General features: G+C 31.3%; 1 protein-coding gene across 1 annotated transcript; it reads left to right on the top strand.

Moving 5' to 3' along the window:
• The first annotated feature begins 10,512 nt into the window (after positions 1-10,512).
• LOC121240622 (probable protein phosphatase 2C 4) lies at positions 10,513-14,079 on the top strand. The gene is made up of 4 exons (XM_041138100.1): positions 10,513-12,384; positions 12,506-12,616; positions 13,347-13,611; positions 13,719-14,079. The coding sequence occupies exons 1-4, from the start codon at positions 10,705-10,707 to the stop codon at positions 13,832-13,834; spliced, it is 2,172 nt and encodes a 723-aa protein (XP_040994034.1). The 5' UTR covers positions 10,513-10,704; the 3' UTR covers positions 13,835-14,079.
• The last annotated feature ends 9,317 nt before the right edge of the window (positions 14,080-23,396 follow it).

The raw sequence follows: 23,396 nt of genomic DNA on the forward strand, positions 1-23,396 counted from the left end.
TTCTGCTTAAGGTAACCATTTTCCTTCAACTTCAGCAACTTAAGTAACTCCAACTTCAACTTAATATGCTTGTGATGTTGGAAGTAAGAGAAGGATGACTATTACAAAGAGGTGAGGTAGTGAACTTTTAATGGTGCCCACTCTGGTGTGAGTGTTTCTGATCTGGTTGTTCCATAGGTATGATGCCCACTCAGGTGGAGAACAGAGAACATATTGCTGCTGTTACAGAAGATGGAGAGCTATATGGATGGGGCTGGGGCCGATATGGAAACTTGGGCTTGGGTGATAGAAGTGATCGCTTGGTTCCTGAGAAAGTTTCTGCCATTGATGTATGTTGAAAATTTGGTATCGCTTATTTCGTACGTACTGTGTCAAAGCATCAAACTTCATTATATTTATTCTAGAAAAAAGTTACTTTTTTTTGTTTGTGCTAGGCTGTACCATTGGCCACTTTTTTATTTATATTTGATGTTTTTATGAGAACATTTGATACAAGATATAAGCTGACTTAGATATGGACTTCGTTTTTGTACTTAAATTCAAGTTGTCTGAAATTTTCTTGAATTGTCTGAAAATATTGCAAGTTCTCTTGTTCATGAATAGTTGATAGATGATAGTAAAAATCACTTTGACATTTTAGGTTGTCAATGGCATATCCTTGCCCATATCATGACATGGGTACAATATTATTACTAATTTTCTCTGTGATGGAAACTTGATAACCATCTATTTCGATTCAAGAGTAGATGTCAAAGTGATTCTTGCTACAAACAGGATTGAAAGTCAATTTGTTATGACTAAGGATGAATTTTCTGGAGCTGATATAAAAGCAATTTGCACTGAAGCTAGCTTGCTTGCTTTAAGAGAACGCAGTATGAAGCATGTTATACAGATTAAGGTAAATTCTTTAAGGTAAATTCTTTAATTTCCAGGATAACTATTCCAAATGGGTTGTTGCTTTCTTTAATTTCAAAACTTGCAGCTATACACACTTCTATCTACAATATACAGCATAATTTGCTTGTGATGTGGTATATACAGATGTGCCTGAAGGCTCTTTATCATTAGAGAGCACACTCTTCTATCAACACCTTAATATGTTCAAGGTTAGTAACTCTATGGAATGTCATTACCTCAAAGCGAATGGTGTAATGGTTGCTGAAATAATTAAAGTTAAACTGGTTGTTTGGGATGGGATTACCTTCTCTGTGCAGTATATATAAAAGAAATGAAAAGCTAAATGAGCATGGGAGGATCTAACAATTCTTTTCGGTTCCTTCCCTTTCAGGACTGTGAGAGGAGAGCCATAGCTAAGCAAGTAAGATCATGTTGCTTGGAGTTTCAAGATGTAAAGACTAATAAATTTTGATCTTTGTAAATTTATTTCTTTTGTTCTTTATAAATTTATGTTTTAGTTTAATTAGTTGTGATGTATTATTATTTCTTTTGTTCTTTGTAAATTTATGTTTTCATTTAATTAGTTGTGATGTATTATTATTTCTTTTGTTTTTTGTAAATTTATGTTTTGCATTGTGATGTAACAACAATATTATTTATTTTGCATTTTTATTTACTTTGTTTGTTAATTTATTATCAGAATTTTTTTTTTTAAACTAAGTGCTATAAAAACATTTTTTTAAGTTTTAAAGTATTTTTTTAAAAAAATAAAAAATTAAAACCGGATTTATCCGGTTATAACCCGGATCCGAATTAAATCTGGATATCCGGTTATCCACCCAGATTAAATCTGGATTAATCCGGGCGGATAATCGCCCGGATTTTAGCATCCGAATTCGGATCCGGTTATGGCCGAATATCCGGATCCTGATCCAGTTGAACACCCCTATCAAAAAGGGCTGTAAACCAAAATATTTTTACAGAGCATGTGGCTACCCACAGGATGGATGGTGGAGATGGCCGATGGTGGAAGGGGGACAAAGGTGGGGGTGAAGATGTAGATGAATGAAATATCTAGGGGTATGCATCTAGATTGGATTTTTTTTTTCTAGTCCGAAACTCGAAAATTTGGGCGGTTATCCGTCTAGATTGGACCTAGTTTTTCGTAACTAGGTATATAATTTTGTTTCAAAATGACGACGTTTTAAATATAAAAAAAAATTATAATTATAAAAACTAGAGTTAAAAAAAAATTAGAGTTAAAATTGGATACCAGTTACAATTCGGATATCCGGTTCTAAAACTGGATACCTGCTCGAGTTGTAATCGATTTTATCTGGGCAGGTTTCCATCCGGTTTTAAAAATTCGTGTACAAATCTGGATCCGGATCCGGATGCATACCCCTAAAAACATGTAATGAATTGGTGGACCAAGAGCTATAGATTTAGCAATTGATAACTTGAAAAATAAGAAAAAAAATTATCATTAAAATCTGTGATGTTTCTTTTGATTTTCAAGCCATAAGTTAAAGAGAGATTCAGTTTTAAGGTATACAAGTCTCGTGTATTTATTTTAAAAAAAAGTAAGATCCTTCATTAAAAAATTAATTTTTTCATGTAAATCCAAATTTATCTACTTTTTTAAAAAAGAATGCGTATAACTTTTATATATATATATATATATATCCTAAAACTAGAAATATTATTTCTCTAAATTAAAAAGTAACGCTAGATACGTGAGTAAGCAGTTTAAGGTGTTGTTATAACAATTTTTTTAAGGCAAAGTGCAAAGACTTGGGATGTGCACCTCAATGTTGAGCCCATTTGCATATTACATATAAGCCCATGTAAACATAGACATGGCTATAGTCTATTGACATGCATATTATATATATATATATATATATATATATATATATAATCTCACTCACACACCATATATGTTTCTTGTGGGCCTTTGGTGCTATAGCCCTTGCATGGCTATTGGCTCACATCTCAACCATCACTATCAGGAAAATTCTCTCCCAACGTTGCTTTCGATTTAGTTTAGCATAAGATAAAACTCTCTCTCATTATCCTATTAATTGCTGAATTTTCGACTTATTTTCCTTAATCATCACTTTCATCTATAATTACATTTGACTTTGTGTTCCTTTTGTTTGTTTTCTTGGTCAGATCACGCAAGAGACAAAGAGGGAAAACAGCCTAGATGCATGTGAATTTGTCCTCCTGCTTTTATCTTCTCTTTTGGTCCATCAAACTACTCTTTGCCCTTTTTCTCGTTACTTCCATTCACTTTGTTAGGTAAAACTTACAAATCTTGATGATCAAATCAGTTTTTTTAAGTTTGATTTTAATTTTTTAAACCACGAAATGATTTTACAAAAACAAATTCATAAACTGACATAACTTCGTATGATCATACGTTAAATTTACTTTACAATAAAAGTAATTTTACAATCTAAAATATTATATATATATATATATATCAAGTCACGTTAGTTTGTAAGATTACTTTTATGTGATCTTTTTATTTCTAAAACATTTCTCGTTTTGAAAAGTTAAGATTAAAATGGACAATTAATCTAAACGTAGAAATGACTCAAGGAAAAAATTGCAGCTGAGTGGATGAGACATGACCAAGTACTCTTGGTGCAATCCAGCAACAACCTGCATTATGCTGTGGTTATTGAGTTCGGTTGTGGGAAAATGTTGGTCAATAAATGTAGGTTACGCGTTCAAGTCCCGTATCGAATAATGCTACTGATCTTTTATTTGTTTTATCATGATCTTGAGCCATATTACTTATCTGATACATTTTAAGCAGTTTTGTATGTCAAACTGTTAGATGGAAAATCACTTAAGATGTGTCACGTTAACCATTGAAAAATGATAAACACACATCATTTTTTACAATATGTTACACAATCATGTTTTAAAATGAAGGGTAGTTTAGTAAAATATTGTATAAAAGTAACATCACTTTACGAAAATAACTTTACTTTAAAATATGTGTTGTGAAATATATTATGAAATGTATTGTATGGATATCATTACTCTTTTAAAACTCGAAGTCCCGATTTGAAATGGGATTGCTAGTCTTGGGCGCTTCTGGAACCAAACCATTATTAAAAATGAAAAACATTGAAAGTGAGAATTGGCTCTAAAGTTGGGGAATTTGAGCAAAGAAAAGGTATTATTACTCGTTGAAAAAAGAGAGATAGAGACTCATTCAAACTTTGAACTATATATAGCACAAGGATGGCGTTCTCATGACTTCCCTTAAACCCCGGATATCATACAGTGGAGATGATCACATTTTTTGCAAAAAAAAAAAAGAAAAAAAAAAAGAGAAAATTATCAGTTGACCATTTGCATGTATGGAATCATTCATGCAAGCCAAATGACAACAAAAGCATATTGACTACGTAGATGTTGGTTCAGAAATTTGACAAGTCCAAGTTTTGACACAAATCCATGCATTTTTCAGCACATAAGTGATGAAAGCATTGGATATATATGAGATCGAGATTTAGTCAACATGCAAGTTTTACCATACTACATAAATACAAAAGGGCAATACAATATATTTCAAATTAATCTCACATGTTACAATTTAAATATCTTAATATGCCAACCATTTAAATATAAAGTCACTCGAGATATACCATATATATTAATTTGTTTGAATAGAAGGGTCAAAATTCATTCGAAAAATAACATTATGCGATAAGGGAAAAATTAGTTTGCCGCCCCACTCTTACCGCTCCTTTTGACTGCTGGTCAATTTTTTTTTTTCACTTAGTGATTAAGGAAGTGATTTTAAATGTATTGATGTATTTTTTTATTTTTTAAAAATGTTTAAATGTATTAAAAAAATGTGAAAAGACAAAAAAAAACTACTGGGCAGTACAATAAGAGTGGGGCGGCTATGCAATAAACTCTATGGTTCCAAGTCTGACACATGACAATTAGCTGCCATGTGTTTTCATATTCCAAAACCCAATAGGGCCACATTTGGATAATGAGATGAAATAAAATGATTTTAGATGAAAGTTAAAAGTTAAATAAAATATTATTAAAATATTATTTTTTAATATTTTTATTATTTTGAGATTTGAAAAAGTTGAATTGTTTATTATATTTTGTGTGAGAATTTAAAAAATTTATAATGATAAGATGAAATGAAATGCGACGAAACTGTTTCTATATCTAAACAGGACTTATTAGGTTTTGGAATATGAAAACACATGGCAACTAATTGCATCGACATTACACATGCAGCACAAAATGGCATCCAACAAAATCAACGAGACGTTAAATGTGACTTCACAGCAAGCATTGTTGTCAAAGTTTGGCAATGTGGGAGGGGAGGTCCAAGATGTGCATATATGGCAAAAATGGTACATAGGGTCAGTGGTTTCCGACAACTTTTGGTTTCTATGTGCCATTGGGAAGTGGTAATACATGGTGGTTTTGGTGATGGCATGGCCACTGACAGTGACCCTGGTGGCTAATTAATTCCTTTTTTGAGTCAAGCTATCTGGATTGTGTTTGCTCAATGGCTGCCATTCTCTTCCTCTCCAGTTTAAAATACGAAAAATTCTACTTAAATAAAAGCGTACTTCATATGCTTCCATTTAGTTAAAATATGATTTGTTATTATGGTCATTCTATCTTAATGCTTAGTATGCAACGTATTTAAATAAAACAATAAAAATAATAAATCACATATTGATTAAGGCCTCATTTGTATTTAAAACTCACATCAATTCATCTCATATCATCATTATAATTTTTCTAAATTTTCACATAAAATATAATAAATAATTCAACTTTTTCAAATTTTAAAACAACTTTTCCAAATTTTCATATAAAATATAATAAATAATTTAATTTTTATTCTACTATTTGCAAACTATTTCAATCTATCTCAACTTTTTAATAAATGCGTGTGGTACTGTAAAACTTCCTTGTAACATTTCTCTTCCAGCTTATAGTATATCATATTATTATATCAAAGTCAATACTTTTTAGGGGATTCCAAGCAATATTAATCTTTTTATTCACTAATTGATCATGTTGATGGGTCAATGCATTGGATCATTATCTTAATTTCTTCTAGAAGCGATTAAAAAATGATCGTTCAATTCTTGTCCCTCAAAAGATGAATTTGGGTGTGCAAATCCTTTAGCTCAAGTTTCTTGGGTTTCATTACAATATTATCTCCCATAATGAAAGAAAAGAAATAAAGAAATTACATGTTAATAATTCGTATATTATGGGATCTTATTAATTATAAAAAGCTAAAAATATGATTTTTTTTTTATTAATTGATCATGTTGCAAGTACAGTGATTTTACAAGATCAAGATTCACATTACTTCTATTCTTATGTTATTAATGAAGTTCTTGTACTGCTAAAAACAATGTCGTGTCTCTCATTTAATGCTTTAGTAAGTAGTTTGATATAGTATATTAAATTATAAATTTATAAATTTATTTTTATTATAAAGTAGATTTAACGTATCAAATGAAGTCATATCAACTTATAAATTTATTTGTATGAAATTTTGTTAGGATTGCTTATCAAGAAAAAAAAAATCTTCTTTAAGTAATGTCTAATCGATAAATAGTATGCTACATTATATTATTATGTAAGGTTGAGCATCTTATAAAAAAGAAATACAGACAACGTTATTCTGTGTTCAAGTTGATGAGAGTCAATGCATCCAGCCACGATGTTTCATCTATAATTAGTGTTATTTAATTAAAATAATAATAATAAAAAAAAAAGTGTTGCAAATGACGTTTCTTAAGAAAAATTATGAATGTGATGGCCACTATTACTATATATTCAAAGCACACACTATGGAAGTCTCATGGCTTCATTCAATTATTTAAATATATCCAATATTTAATCTATATAATAATTTAGTCACTGATCATGATTTCGCCCAAGATTTTGAAATCTTCTGTTATATGTAATCAAGCGTGCGTTTACTAACAAAAATATTAAGTCATATAATTTTTAAATAGTAAATTAAGAATGTCATATGAAATCATATCAATTTATAAATTTAACATATCATATGAAGTTGAGTCAGTTTATAAATTTAATTTTTTGAAATTTTTTTTGTGACTGGAAGACGTCTATTAAATGTCTTGTTTACTTATTATTAAAGACTTGTCATGTAAAATTCCTTTTTCTACCAACCTACCTTTTATCATTATATCTTTGAGAGGCAATAAAGATCACATGCACCGTATAGCTCAATCCGAGCTATAATATATATATATATATATATATATATATATATATATATATATATATATGTGGTGGCTCTAAAGCCACCGTTGGAGCTCCTAGTTCATTTTTTTACATATATATTTTTTTTAAATAAAACATTATTAGAAAATACATCTTAATCATTAAGTAATAAATAAATAAATAACCCAATGGTTGCTTCCGGTGGGAGCTACCAGCGGGAAGAGTAGTTTTTTCCATATATATATATATATTATAAATTTTTTAGAATTCTGTTTTAAATGCTGAGTGATTATGTAAAAATGATGAAGTTATATAAATTAATAAATCAAGTGAGTTAGTGTGCAACTCATGATAGTAGTTTAGATTATTATAATTAATCATGCAAGGTTGAGTAGCTGTTAAAACAAGAAGACAACGGATAGAAAGAGTGGGTGGGGGCAAGCAAAGTGATCGTGGAGATGGTGGCTTAGGAAGGTTTCTCCACTTACAACATTGAATGATGTTTGCTTTGAATTCGAGATATTATTATTATTAGTCCCTTGGATATATAAGTATATTTATGAAAAATGATATTATCCTGTTTAAATTTGTCATCTTAATTTGACTGTTCATGTATCTTATTTTATTTTTAATTATTTTTTTAATGATTAAGGAAATGGTTATTAGAATATTGGTGTTTGTTTTTAAAAAAGTTTAAAGAAGTTTAACAAATATTTAAAAAAAAAGTAAAAAGAAAAAAAAGTGTAATTTGCATGGCATAGTAGCACTACTTTAAATATAAAGAGAGATAGATATATAAAGTGATTATATATTATATATTAATACTTGTGAGTATTTTTCATATGTTATTAAATATTCAATAAATACTGATTGTGGTCTGATTAACATAAACTTCCAACTTTTAAAATGAAAGTCTTAGATTTGAAATCCCATTTCCAAATGTATATATATAAAAAAAAATAGTGTAAGATTATTTTATATATCTATCTTTACTTGAAGAACTCAATTTCGGATAAACATTTAAGGAAATCTCGACACGTCTACCCTTTTCTTTGGGGGTTGTTGGAAGAGATTTTGTAACTGAAACCATTACTTTTGTCTCACGATACTTCAAGGTGACTTAACTGCCACGTGGAAACAACCCACATTGAGGCAAAAACAGCATATAATTGTAGGAGAATAAACTCTAGGGTTACCTTATATTTCAAATAATTCTGTTATATATAATACTTTTACGTATTATTTGTATATTTATGTGACAGAATTCATTATTTATTTTATATTAAAAAAAGTGACGTAACTAATCATATCATTGAAGTGCATACAAATTATATAAAAATAACTGTATATAGAGTTTTTTTAATATAAAATAAATATTAAGTTCCGCTATATTAATAGAGTGTATAAAATTATGCAAAAGTGACTGTACGTAATAAAATTAATATTTCAAATATATTTTGGCTGTTGTACAAGAGTGTGATCACAAGGAATAAGATAGGGCTTGAAATAAACTTGGATCTGGAGCTGTCAAGGAAGAAAAAACAAAAAGGTCCATTCCAACGCGTAAGAAACATAAGAAACCAAAGCCTTTGGTTGAAGTTAGAGAAAAGATGGAAGTCTTTGAAAAACATAGAGATGAGATGAAAGTTTTATAGATTTTTGTATAAATGTGAGTTGTATCTAAAAACAATTTTAAATAATAAATTCATAATATTATTTTTGAGTTATTTATTTTTAAAAAAATGGAGGGCCAGCTGAGGGCCAATGACCATGTCGATTTGGGCCAACCACGAGGTGTGACCATCATTGGCCGCCCCGGTTTTTTTGTTTTATTTTTTTAATAATCTGAATTATAATTAAAATAATATATATTAGTGCATATCAGATAAAATATATCAGCAATATTACATATAATCTTCATTTAAAAATTGTATGTACAAGTTTAGTCAATTTTATCTTTAAAATTTTTTAAAATTACAATAATATCATTCTCAAAATGATATTTTTTTTTTCATTTAATGAAGGGTTTGCACATGCAGTCCCCATTTAAAGACTGTAAATAGAATTTCTCAAAATATATTGAGATGAAAAGTTTTGTATGCTCGAAAAAAAGTTGAAAACATTTTTTTTTTTTATTGTAAATGAAGATCTATTCTACCATAGAAAACATTTTAATTGTTAAAATTGTAATTTTAGACTTATGCACATATTTGTTATTATATGATTTGTAATATTAGTTTTATTATATGTTAAAATTTAAAAAATATTGATATATATTTTTTAAGATACTATGGTTATTAATAAATATAAATTTTAATTTTTATGTAAAATTATGTTAATCAGATCAAATAAGTTATATGTTTTAATTCAACCTATTTACATGAAACAAACGAATTTAAATAAATCGTGTTGTATTAACACATTTCTAATTTATTATTAAAAGAGTCAATACAGGTGACATGATAAGACCTATTATTTAAATGAATTAAGTTAAAATTTAAAAATTTGACATATTTAACTTAATAAATTGAATTCGAATTAATCTATATAATCAAATATTCATTACATAATACGAGATAAACACAATCTAGAAACACGATTTGACAATTGTGGTGAGTATGTAGTACGGAGGCTTTATAATAACATTTTAACAAATAAAATAATTGATTAAAATGAGAAAATTTAAAAGAGAAGTGGAACTGCAATTATAATTGTAAAATATGAATATTTAGTAACCTGCAACAACCCCGACCTTACTCTATTTATTAAACAATTAAAAACTCCCCTTGCAAACGCAACCAAAATCTTTTATTATTATTATTATTATTATTATTTATTATTTTTATTTTTATATAAATATAACTGAAAATCAAAAAAGGAAAGTCAAGCCGAGCTGCTACTCCGGAAACCTCCAGAGAGTTGACAAATGGATGACACGGGAGGGAATAATATATGACACGTGTCATTCAACCGTTGCGCTAATGAAATCTCCTCTGCCCGATCAAACGGTGATTACGGCTCGCCTACCTAAGTCATGTTCATTGGGCTTTGCTCTTTGACTTTTTCGATCCCCACCAGAATAAATGACACCTACGGTAACTCCACGCGCTATTTGTGGGCGTGAAACAGAACCGCCTAAACCTTGCCCACTTATAAACGAGAATTTGGTCCACGCTCTCAGGTGACACGTAGGGCTCGTAGGCTTAATCTACTCATCTAGACCTAAACCCATGAGTTTATTTAAACCGTACCCCTGAGTCAACGCCTCACCCAACACAAAAGCATTTAAAATATAAATAAAAACAAAAGGAAAAAAGATTTTTTTTTTCCTAATTCTACTATCTTTTCAAAAACTCAACCTCAAAAGTCAACGCTTCTGTCTTCAACCACTTCTTCTTTTCTCTTCTTTTCATTCTCAGCTTCCCTTTGGCTTTCTCTTAGATAATGAATCCGCCATGAGATAAGAGTCGCAGAGATAGATATTTTTGAGTTGCTCAAAATAGAAAAAAGACTCCAATTTTTTCATTCTTTTTGGTGATGGGGAACGGCTTGGGAAAGATAACAGTCTGCTTCACCTGCGGCGAAGAGGCTCGCCGGAGGCAGGAGATACCTGTTCTACTCTCGGGTCCAGAGGGCCACTCCTTCTGCTACGTAAGACCTGACCCGACACTACTCTCTTCCTCAAAGGTCCACTCCGAAGAGACGACTACCTTTAAAACTATCTCCGGCGCATCAGTGAGCGCCAACACGTGGACTCCTCTGTCCACGGCTATCGTCGACGACTATTCATACCACGGTATCGAGCGAGCGGTGACGTTCGAGAGTTCCACCTCGTTCGCATCGATTCCTCTCCAACCAATCCCGAGGAATCTGATGAATTCGGGCCCGATTTCTGGTAGCTTGTACGGAGTTCCAGGCTCTGGCCCTCTCGAAAGAGGTTTCTTATCGGGTCCGATTGAGCGGAGCTTCATGTCCGGCCCGGTTGATCCCGGGCTATACTCCGGTCCAATCGAAAAGGGTTACTCGGATCAGTTCCAAAGGAGCTTCTCCCATGGGGGTTTCGCTTTCAGACCTAGATCGAGAAAGGGGAAGCTGATTCGTGTCCTTCAGCGAGCAATATCGAAGGCCATGTCTCGGGGGCAGCAAAACTCGATGGTTGCTCCGATCAAAGGCGGCGTCGTGAAAGAGCCTGATTGGTTTGTAGGGCAGGAGAAGCATCACAATGAGAATTTGACGGTGAGTAGCGTGAATTTCAGTAGTGATGGTAGCTTAGAAGACGACGACTACTTCGAAAGTCAGAATCTTCATTGGGCCCAAGGAAAAGCAGGGGAGGATCGGGTCCACGTTGTCGTTTCGGAGGAGCGCGGCTGGGTATTCGTTGGGATTTACGATGGATTCAACGGCCCTGACGCGCCCGATTACTTGCTATCGAATTTATACTCTGCCGTTCACAAGGAGCTCAAGGGTTTATTGTGGGACGACGGATTTGGATCTGCGACGAGCACAATCACATCTGCCCCTGCCACATCCTCCCCTGTTCTATCACAGACTTCCAATTCCGAGTCCAATTCCAGTTCGGAAATGGAGTATTCCTTGAGGAATCAGACGGCGGGTGATGCTTGTGCCCGGGGCGTAATTGAGGAGCCCGAGAATTACCCGTGTGCTAGTGGGGATGACGGGAAGCGAAAGAGGGGTAAGAAAAGTTCTGCGAGGAGCAAAAAGAAATGGGAGGAGAATCAGAGGAGGTGGTGGTGGAAGTGTGAGTGGGACCGGGAGAGAGTGGAGCTCGACCGGAGATTGAAGGAACAATTACAGAAGAGTAGTTATAAATCTGCGTCGGATGGGTCGCAAACGATCAATCACGCAGATGTGTTGAAAGCGCTATCGCAAGCTCTGACGAAGACAGAGGAGACCTATTTGGAGATTGCCGACAACATGGTTGCGGAAAATCCGGAGTTGGCGTTGATGGGTTCGTGTGTGCTGGTAATGCTAATGAAAGGTGAGGACGTGTATGTGATGAATGTGGGTGATAGTCGAGCCGTGTTGGCTCAGAAGGCTGAGCCCGATTACTGGATTGGCAGGACTCGGGATGACTTGGAGAGGATCACCGAAGAAACAACGCATGATCTGGAAGCGTCCGACGGCGATAGGCCCAGCACATGCCCGAATCTGACTGCTTTTCAGCTTAGCGTGGATCATAGCACTGATGTAGATGAGGTACAAAACACTCTTGGAAGTGTTGTTTTTAAAAGGAGATTGTTCTTGTCGATTGAATGTTTTGATTAGATTTCTCTCTTGCCTTTTTGTTTTGACGGATAAATGTTGGGTTGCATTGCAGGAGGTCCAGAGAATAAAGAATGAACATCCAGATGATGGTTGTGCTGTGATGAACGATCGTGTGAAGGGTTTGAAGGTCACTCGAGCTTTTGGTGCTGGGTTTCTCAAGAAGGTACCTTAACATTCTTAGCTTCCTAGATTTCAGTTTTCTTTCATGATTGCAACTTGAACATTGATAAATCGTTCGGCATCCTTTATGCTTGAAAAAGTAAATCCTGGAACATGGATAGATGATGATTGGGAATGAGATTTCTGAGACATAGGCATATATACAAAATAGTGCACATTCACTCACAATGGTAATGATGTACATTTCCAGTACCATTAATTACCTTGATCTCATATTCATTAGCTTGATAGAGCACTTAATTTTTCCATAGAGATGCACCAACTACTAGAATGATACCTTGGAAATTAATTTCATGTAAAGTGGAAGAAAGCAATGAGTGATGCTGCTGTTGGCATGAACTACTGCCGGAAACATTGGAAAGAATCCAACTGTTTGTGTGAAAACTTCTAAATGATAGAAGCTTTGAGACATGGATAGTTGAATGTGCTCATCAGCCAAATGAAGCCCATTGTCTCTGTATAACTATTACATAGACAACAATGTGCATTGCTTTCTGCCCCTCAAACAGATGAGGTTTGTAAGCATGTGTCTGATAGGAGCGTTACGTGTTCCTAGCAAAAATCTGTCAGAATAGATTGATAGTGGAACAATTTGGTAAATTGGTGGTTTTATGTTTGCGTTTGGTCCTGTAGAAATCTATCTGCCTAAATTTCTTGTTTTAATGAGACGTTTTTCTCGCATTCTTACAGCTGATTTTTCTTGGTGTCTGCAGCCAAAATGGAACAATGCCCTTTTGGAGACGTTCAGAATCGACTATGTAGGGACTTCACCTTATATCAATTGTGTTCCATCTCTATACCACCATAGCTTAGGTCCAAAAGACAGATTTTTGATATTATCTTCAGATGGACTCTATCAATACATGACGAATGAAGAAGCTGTTTCTGAAGTAGAACAATTCATCACATTGCAACCAGAAGGAGACCCGGCACAGCATCTGGTTGAGGAAGTGCTATTCCGTGCTGCAAAGAAAGCTGGTATGTTTCAAATTTCAATAAGGAATAGGCTTTTTTATGGAATAGAAACATTTTAACTAACTTCCGAAATCGAAAAAATAAGTGAATTTGGGTTTGGTTAATTTCAGGTATGGACTTCCATGACTTACTCGAAATACCACACGGGGATCGACGGCGTTACCATGATGATGTTTCCATCATTGTTATTTCTTTGGAGGGAAGAATATGGAAGTCATGGGTATAAGTAGAGAAAACCACAGATACAAGTTATAGAGACATCTGTTACCAAGTCAGCATTACCCCTATTTTGCTGTTTCTTCCTGGTCCCCTTGGTAATACTAGGAATTAAGCTCCCGGTATTGCTTCAGGGTCTTAGTTGGCAATTTACTGGGTGGTGATGAGTGTAAAGGTGTGAAAGCTGGTTCATGTTAAATAGAAATGTCAATGAAAAATTGTGATATTCAAATAAATGGCATTCCTTTTTGAAAAGGGTTTTGTTCGGAATCACCACAACTATCATTTCTCTGCAATTCTTTTTATCACAACTATATGAGGTTGGAAACACACTTTGTCATCTCAGCATCAGCATCTTTTCCCTTATAAGTTGTAAATAATTCACCACTTGTTTCCCAACATCTACTCATTTGAGAATACTAGGTTTTTGTATTTGTGTTCTATCCTTTTCCCTTTCCAATTTGACAAGGATGCATTGGTTGCAGAAGCACCATATTCCTAGGCAACACACTTTGTTTTTTAATCTCCTTTAATTTAACCAAGATGTCCAAGTTGGCACCTAAGTTGTTGGTGTCCATTTTCATTCCCGAGTAATGTTAGGTACAATCTTCAAATAGACAAGTTTCATATAAGTTCATTATAAAAAAGTAGATTTCACTAATAAAGAATATGCTTTTTATATTTTTTATAAGTGGGGTTTATTTTTTTATAAAGACTTATATATGATTTATCTATTTAAAACTTGTAAAAATCGAGTTGAACTTCAAAACCTTCTTTTATTTAAGTGCCCCTGTTAACTTGATACAATATAAAACCTTCTGCAGAAAAATGGTATCAGGCATAGAATATACATGTCTGTCACGCTTTGACTACAATTTAAGGATATCTTTTGCCTAAGCCACGTGGAGAAACAAGAGCCCTATGATGAACCTTCCTTGGAGGACCCAATTATAATTAATCCTAACTGCTATCTACTTGAATGGATAGTATATGTTATGCAGGTGGGATAGGTTGGTGTTAATGAAAACCTGTCATTTGTTCAATAAATTAATTCGATTCAGGCTCCGTTTATGTTTGAAAAGTGTTTAATCTCGTCTCTATCATTTTAATTTTTTTAAATTTTTATATAAAATATAATAAAAAATTTAATTTTTTCAAATTTTAATTCAATTTTTTTAAATCTTAAAATAATAATAATATTAAAAAAATAATATTCTAACAACTTTTTTTTTTTAATTTTTATCTAAAATCATCTCATAATTCCATTTTCTCTGCAAAATTCCCCCAATCCAAGCACTTCTTTCGTTGTTAGCTAGGTAGAGTCAAGGTTGCTTTTTCGATATGAAAATTTCTTGAAAATTTCATAATTATTGAAATATCATTTTGAGAGAGATATATATATATATATAAATTTATTTTTTGCGATTTATTTTTTTTCTTTAAGATTTTTAAAGTGATTGAGTTTGATATTTGTATTTTTTATTTATTTTTTGTGATTGAAACAATGCTTTAAGGCTTTTTTTTTTCTTTGTAATTAAAAGACGTTTCTATGAAAGATGAGAATTTTCAAATATCTAAATACCTTTTTCTAATATATATGTATGCATATATATATATATATATATATATATATATATATATATATATATATATATATGAGTTTTGTTACTCACAAGCCGTGCATTAATACACTACTTATAGTATAATTTTAAAAAAAGTCAAAACATCAAACATTTTTTAACATAAGTAATGTAGAAGACTTCCACATCAACTGCACATTGGGTATATATAAAATATATATATATATATATATATATATATATATATATATTCTTGCAAGCGACTTCACTTACCAAACTGCGTACTAATGTTAAATATAAGATATTCTTTTATTTATTTTTGTAATAAAAAAATTATATGAGTGTTAGTACACAGTATTGTGCTCTATATTGTGCTCTAAACCGCTTATACCTAGCCAATCTCATAAACAAATTTTTTATGAATTTTACTATGTAGAAGTAAGTTTGCATACTAATCTACATATTAATATTATTGACTTCATATTCTCAATTCAAATTAGCACTTTTTTTAATAAAATTTATTTTTCTAACCAATCATATTGAATCGGTACGCGTATTAGTGTACATATTCGCTTACAATTAAATTTTTTCATTTTCTATATATCATCTATTTATTAGTCCCACGCACAAATTCTGGAAAACATCTGGCCTAATAGAACTGTATTAATTAGCCCAATCCAATTACTTGGGCTTTTGAAGTGCCTCCAAAATCTATTCCAAACTCTGAACAAAGGGGGAAAAACCCAGAACTGTGACCTCATGGATCTGCATTTACCACACATGAATACTTCTTCAATTGTTCGTAGAGCTTTTGATTGATTTTTTATTTTTTTTTCTTCTTTATCATGACGAAAATGAGAATTATGTGCTGATAACTAGTCATCACCAACAAAAAATGATAAATTAATATGATATTATATATAAAAAATTTTATTTTCAGTCCTAAGTGAGGAACTGCATGTGTAATTCCATTGATAAATGAGAGTAAAATGAGAAAAAATATTATTTTAAAAAGAATATTATTGTAATTTTAATTTTTTTTAAACATAACTGTATGACCTTGCATGAGCAGTTTCCATTTAGGGAATGTATATAGACTAACCCAAAGTTTTTGAAATGGCATATAAAAACTTAAAATTTGTGGCGAGTCAGTCACTCAACAGTCTAATGAGGCGTGTTTCTGCCTCATTGAACCTAGAGTGATGAAATTTTTTCTTTTAGTTTTATCATTACTACAAATTACATTTTATTATATATGTTACATATTTTGGGTATATGCTAAAATGTGTTATACGTAACAAATATAAATATAGTTAAAGATAATATTTATTTAATGCCCCGATTCTGGAGGTCCAGAGAGTTAGTTCCTGTTACTTAAAATCATCTCCTGTAACACAATTATATATATCCCAAAGACTCGATAAAATATAAATATATTTGTTCAACACAAATATATATATATATATATATATATATACACACACACACACATATGTTCCTCCACAGGGATACCAAAGAAATACCTCAACATAACAAATTAAAATCTCCATAAAAACTCAGGAATATCCATGTCTCAAAATATCAAGAATAACAGAAAATAAAAAATCTACTAAACAAGACTCTCCAATAATTATTTGCACCATTTACCACTTATTCCTCTATGATCATCAAATCTTACTAATACTTCATACTCTTGATTTCCAGCTGAACCATCAAAATTATCTGAAAAATATTGTAGAGATAAGGGATAAGTTATCAAAAATTCAGTAAGTAGAGAACATATATTAATATATAAATATGAGTATTTACAATGTTTAGAATGCAGAACAAAACATTTTTAGTTTCAAAATTCAGAATTATAACATGTTATCAAAAATATCAGAGTGAAAGTTTAGAAATATTCTTATTCAAAAGTCCTTTGATATAGTATAACTGTAATATCACATCAGAAAAGAATTCTATGTTTAACCACCGTGGTAGGGTTGTGCAAATCTCGGTGGCCAACCGAATACAAACAGAATGTAAAATCTTTCCCTTATTCATTTTCGGAACCCTGAGTGTACACACATGAAAATCCAGACAAAAAACCACTTTGTTCTAAAGTGGGTGCATCAGAAACATAAAAGTTAGTATCAACCCGAATAGATGCCACAATTTTACACCTGTGGTGAGCTCAGAAACAAAATGTCATGTCAAAAATTTTCAGAGATCACATCATATCTTATCAAAGTACGGAACATATTCAGAACATAGCAAAATCAAATCATCGTCATATAATTATGCATAAATTTTCAGATTCGCTCTCTTTGCACAATTCAAAAACAGAATACCAAAAATAACTCATGTCTACACTAGTAATGATAGAACATTTTTTTCTCTTCTTAAATGGATTTCATGAGTAATGTAAATAAAACGACCAAGGTGGTTTTCAAGTTTTTTTTTTTCATAAAAAAATATGTATAGTTTGCATAAAATCAATCCTGATCAATTTGTTTTATGCAAAATCTAGCATAGGAATCATGCTTATCACTACTTTTAATTTTTCTGAATTTTTTTTTCACGATTGTGCCGAATAAATATCAATCGTCATCTATACGGAATACTAAATATTACTAAATTTCTAAAAAGACTTGCTAAAATTTTCCACATGCTACATAAGTAGCTTTAATATTTATTTTGTTTTATACAGAATTTAATAGATACCAATATTATTTATTTTCTATAATAATCTATCAGCACTTACAATTTACAACTACATAAAATAATTATATCAATTGAACGAAACCAGCGAAACTCATTTGTAATAGCTACTGAACTTTTGCTGTAAAAATTAATACTTAAAAATGTAACTTAAATTTGTAAGTATTTACTATAAAAATATGAGTTATTGGGCTAATAGCCCAACTTAAATACCAACTATAAAACAAGCCCAACCTGCAACGTAAGGAGTAGCCTAAAATAAAATAAGTCCAACGTAAAATAACTTCCTGTTATTGATTTTCATGTTAAGGGCAAATACGTAATTTGAGTATGTAAATGTTTGCTTTACGAAGGCTACACCACGATCGCTTGTGAAATGAGAGAGATGGTGAGACATAGACTTGTCAGGGATGTAATTGGTCCGATTTGATTCAATTTTAGACCAAATTTGAGATCAAATTGGTATGTATTTATTTTGTATTTTTAAGAATCGATTTCTCACTGATTAGTCCTCTAAACCGATACTTCTAGTTTTATAAGTTTTGTCCAGTTCGGTCCGATTTTCTACTTTTAATATACTATATTATATATTATATAATAGTATAAAATAGTATATTATAATATATAATACTATAGTGATAATATATTATAGTATATTATAATATATATTATAATTGTATTATAAACTATAGTGATATATTATATTATAGACTATAGTGATATATTATAATATAATATATAATGATATAATATTAATATAACTAATACGCACTATATAGTATTAATATAATTATTAATACAATAGATTATATTGATATAAAATTTTAAAATTTAATATTATATTAATTAGTAATTATTACAAAACTATTTTATATATAATTAATTATTATATATAAAAATTATATACAATATAAAAAATTATAATATATATATATATATATGAATTGGTCCGGTTTGGTCCGATCCGATTTTAGAAAAAGAAAAATCGAAACTGTACCGATGTTGAGCTGTTTTAAGAAAAATAAAATCGGTAGCGGGACGAACCAAACAAGGTACCGGACTAAACCCACAGATTCGGTCCAGTCTGGTCCAATTTACCGGTTTACCGATTAAGAGCACTGAAAGAGGGAGAGAGAATTGTCACTTAATGACTCATGGGCGTGTGCGGGGGGGGGGGGGGGGGGGGGGAGAGAGAGAGAGAAACGGAGAAGAGGCAGTGGGCTTATCGAGAGGAAAAACAAAAAACAAACGAAAGACCTAGAGTGGCGTGCAATGTCTGATGGCACTTTCTGTGCAGGTGGAGGCGACGTCGCTGGGCTTCACCATGCCGTGGTTGGTGGCTGAGATGTTTGTGTGGAAAGGTTGTGGATGGGTTAGGGTTAGAGGTGGCGAATCGTGTTTTCAGATTGTGTTCGTGTCATGTCAACTTATAAACATTTGACTATATCGGTCAATCGGAAGCCAACCTGTTAAGTTAAATATGTCAAATTTTCAAACGCTAATCTAACCCATTTAGATAATGGGTTGTGTCGTATCACCAGTTTTTACCCGTTTAATAATTAATTATAAATATGTTAATACGACACGACTCATTTAGACCTTTTTTTCATGTAAATGGATTGAACTAAAACGCATAATTTATTTGACCTGATTAACACAATTTCACATAAAAGTTAAAATCTATATTTATTAATAATCACAATATCTTAAAAAGTATTGATATTGAGAATTACAATATTACAACTTAATAATAATTAACTTTAATTTTGAAATAAATTCCAAACGGGTTAATTTCGTGTTAAGCAGGTTGATCTATAATTGATCTGTTTATAAATCGTGTCTTAACAGGTCAACCCATTTGATCCAAACCCATTAACATCAAACCCAAACTTGCTAATTTTGTGTTGTGTTCATGTTAGGTTTGCGAGTTGTGTCACATATTGACACCTCTAGTTAGGTGCTCTATTTTGGTGTAGGGGAAACAAGGGCTTTCGATAGTTTTACAGAGGGTGGGTAGTGGTGTGTAGCGAGAGAGTCTCACAGTGGCTGCGAGGTGGTGTGGGGCGGAGGTTTAAACGGTGGGCCTGGAGGCTTCTATCGTGTTGGGTTGGTGCGTGAAGAAACTAGGTGGTTCACGTGGAAGAGCTTGGCAGTGGGGCTACCTTTTGGTGGTGCAGCGGCAACTCTAGTCTAAAGGTTGATCAATACGTGCATGAGGGTCTATGCGTGAAGTGTGTAACATGTATATATATATATATATATATATATATATATATATATATATATAGTGTTGTTGTGAACTCTAGTGGGAAAGAGACGTGTATAGATTCTAGACCTGGTTCATGGGCTTCGGTTTTGGGTAAATTTTGAGATATTTGGGCTCACGTCCTGGATAGTGTAAAGACTTAATAAATGAGTTGGCCCAATTAGTATAATCCAAATAATTTATTTGATTTGTTTGCATTTTCATGGGTCGAGTATTTAATCAACACTAATGAACCTCGACTCAACTTCTAAAATAACCCAACTTGTCCCATAAATTTTTCGAGCAAATTTCCACTTGGTCCATTAAAGTTTTAACATAATTATAAAGCCTAATGAAATTCATATTCTGTCAAAATAAATTTTAAGTCCGTAATCTATTCCAAAATTACTTGTTAAAATTTAAATAGACTTTTGATACATATTAACCCAAAGAAATTTATAGAACCTGCGATTAACTTAGACTTGTGCTGGGTTCAGTGTTACAATTTAAGTGGAATATTTTAATTCTGATAATCAAGTATATTATAATCAAGTATTTTAAATATTGTACCGATTTGAAAGTCATGCATATCCATATTCAATACATTAATTTACTTTATTTATTTATTTATTTCCCAAAATATTGTACCGCTATGAAAGTCATGATGCATATCTATAATTATGTTTTTAATTGAGGGTATTTTTGTAAAGAGAATCCATAAAAATAAACTAACAAATTGATATGATTTGACGTGGTACGTTGAATTGTAAAGTTATTTTTATTATCAAATAAATTTAAAATATTATATAAAATTACGTCAGTTTGTGTGTTTATTTTTTTAGAATTTCTTTATAATTATAATACCTTTTTTTATATAGCGATGTTATTTTTATAAGTTATTTTATAAAAAAATGTCATTTATTTAAACCAGACGCGTGTAAAGGATTGTAAAAAAGAATGTATGTGTATCATTTCCTCTGATTATTTCGGATTTCCGTCTTGCTCATGCAGTATGTTAAGTTGAAAGCGAGGATTATTGCTTGCATTCTTCCACCTTCTCTCTTATGCTTCCCTTCATCATGTATTCCCAAAGAATAAGCTTGAAAGAAGTGCTTTATACGTTCAGCCTTCAAGATGGAGTCAATTAGTACTTGACAACTCTTCTTCTCCTAATTAATGGTTGTAATCAAATTATCAAAGCTGGTGACAGTCTACCCATTCAAACGTCTCTAAAAATATATATTTTTGTTATTTTATTTTTGACTTTTTATTATTTTTATATATTTTTAAATATTCTAATGTGTTTTTTTAAACAATTTGTATTCATGTATCCAAGGAATATCTATTCTTTCATTTTTTTTGTTGGTTCTATTATTCCGTGATGTAAACATATCCTTAAAACTCTCTTTGTTGTTGTTATTAACTTATTAGGCAGATAATTTGACTTTGCTTTTGAGTCATAATCTTGCTTCCCTCATGCCAAAAGTCAAAAACATATTATTGAGAGAAAATGCTAGTTGAACCTATATTAAAATAAAAGTGACCGACTACCTTTTTTAATTTTTTTTTTTATAATGGTTAAGAAATTCATGAATATTAATGAATTAGTATTTTTTTTCTATTTTTTTGAAAATGTTTAAAAATATATAAAAAATGATTAAAGAAAAAAAAAAAGAAAAAAGTACATTTGCACTTATTGATTGAATTCTTCGATTGAATTATCGGTTCATGTAGCACTACTCTTTTATTGAGAATTTGACATTGTGTTCTATTAGATATTACTGCTTGAGTTATTACAACTTGAGTTCTTGTCAAGGTCATTTATTGTGGAGTATATTAAGTAATATCTCAACTTATCTTTCACGATAAAACTTATAAATTAACGTGATTTAATATAATACATCAGGTCTATTATACAATAAAAATAATTTTACAATCTAACAAATTATTAAATCAGGTTAGTTTGTAAACTTTATTGTGTAAGGTTTTTGTATAAACCAAGTACTATCTCTTCTACTTGAAAGAGACTTTTATTTATTTGAATTGTGCAATATAATATTTAGAGTTTTAAATGAATAAATAATCTTTGTTTTCTTTTATTGTTGTAAATGTATCATTACTCAATAATAAATAGATTATTATTTATGAATCAATATTAAGCATGATCTTAAGCATGCCTACAAATCATCTCAAAGTAGTGTTTATCGAGAACAAACAGATGCAGTAACAAGAAAATGAATCATAAACATGAAGAAAAATTTGATGGTTGTGACTTGTGGGCTTGGAAAATGTATGACCATTATAATCAAGAACCATGAAGAAGGAAATAAAAATTAGAAAAAAAAAAAAAACCCAAAAATTTACAGCAAAGGAAAAAAGAAAATAATGGAGAAAGACCAAACTTGGATTGGATTTCAACTATGATGGAGTAAAGCGGGACGGTATTCAAAGTTGACAGCATTGGATGTTAAAGTTGAAGCTCGATGATACATGTATGGAGATGCAACAACATCGGGAGAGGAAGTTGATAGAATACCTCACTATTATTTATTATTATTTTATTATTATTTTTTACTTACTATTTACTACTATTCAATATTCTATTATTACTTTTTCATAATTATTCACAGAATATTTGAGAATATCTTATTACCAAATACAATCTAAAAGTATGACGATTACTGTTTTCTTAATTTGAATGCGGATTTCATTTCTTAGATCATATAATAGTCTATTGACCAAAAGAACATGCGATCTGGATTCAACTATAGATTTAAATACTTTAGAACATTTGTGTGGATCCTCAACCCCAACTTCTCTAATTGTAAACTTTGACCACGATGCATGAAACTGGATGAGATGTGCAGAAAGACGCGTGATCGATCCGAATATTTGTGACTGATAACTTGGCTCTACAAATAGACTATTCAAAGTCGAAATGAATCCACCTGCTGTCCATTAATGCAAAGATGTTGACTTCACTATATATATATATATATATATATGTTTCATTTTCACGATTCAAAGATTAAAGAGACTAATCAGAT

The sequence above is a fragment of the Juglans microcarpa x Juglans regia genome, chromosome 7S (genome assembly GCF_004785595.1).
Source record: "Juglans microcarpa x Juglans regia isolate MS1-56 chromosome 7S, Jm3101_v1.0, whole genome shotgun sequence".
NCBI classification, from domain to species: domain Eukaryota; kingdom Viridiplantae; phylum Streptophyta; class Magnoliopsida; order Fagales; family Juglandaceae; genus Juglans; species Juglans microcarpa x Juglans regia.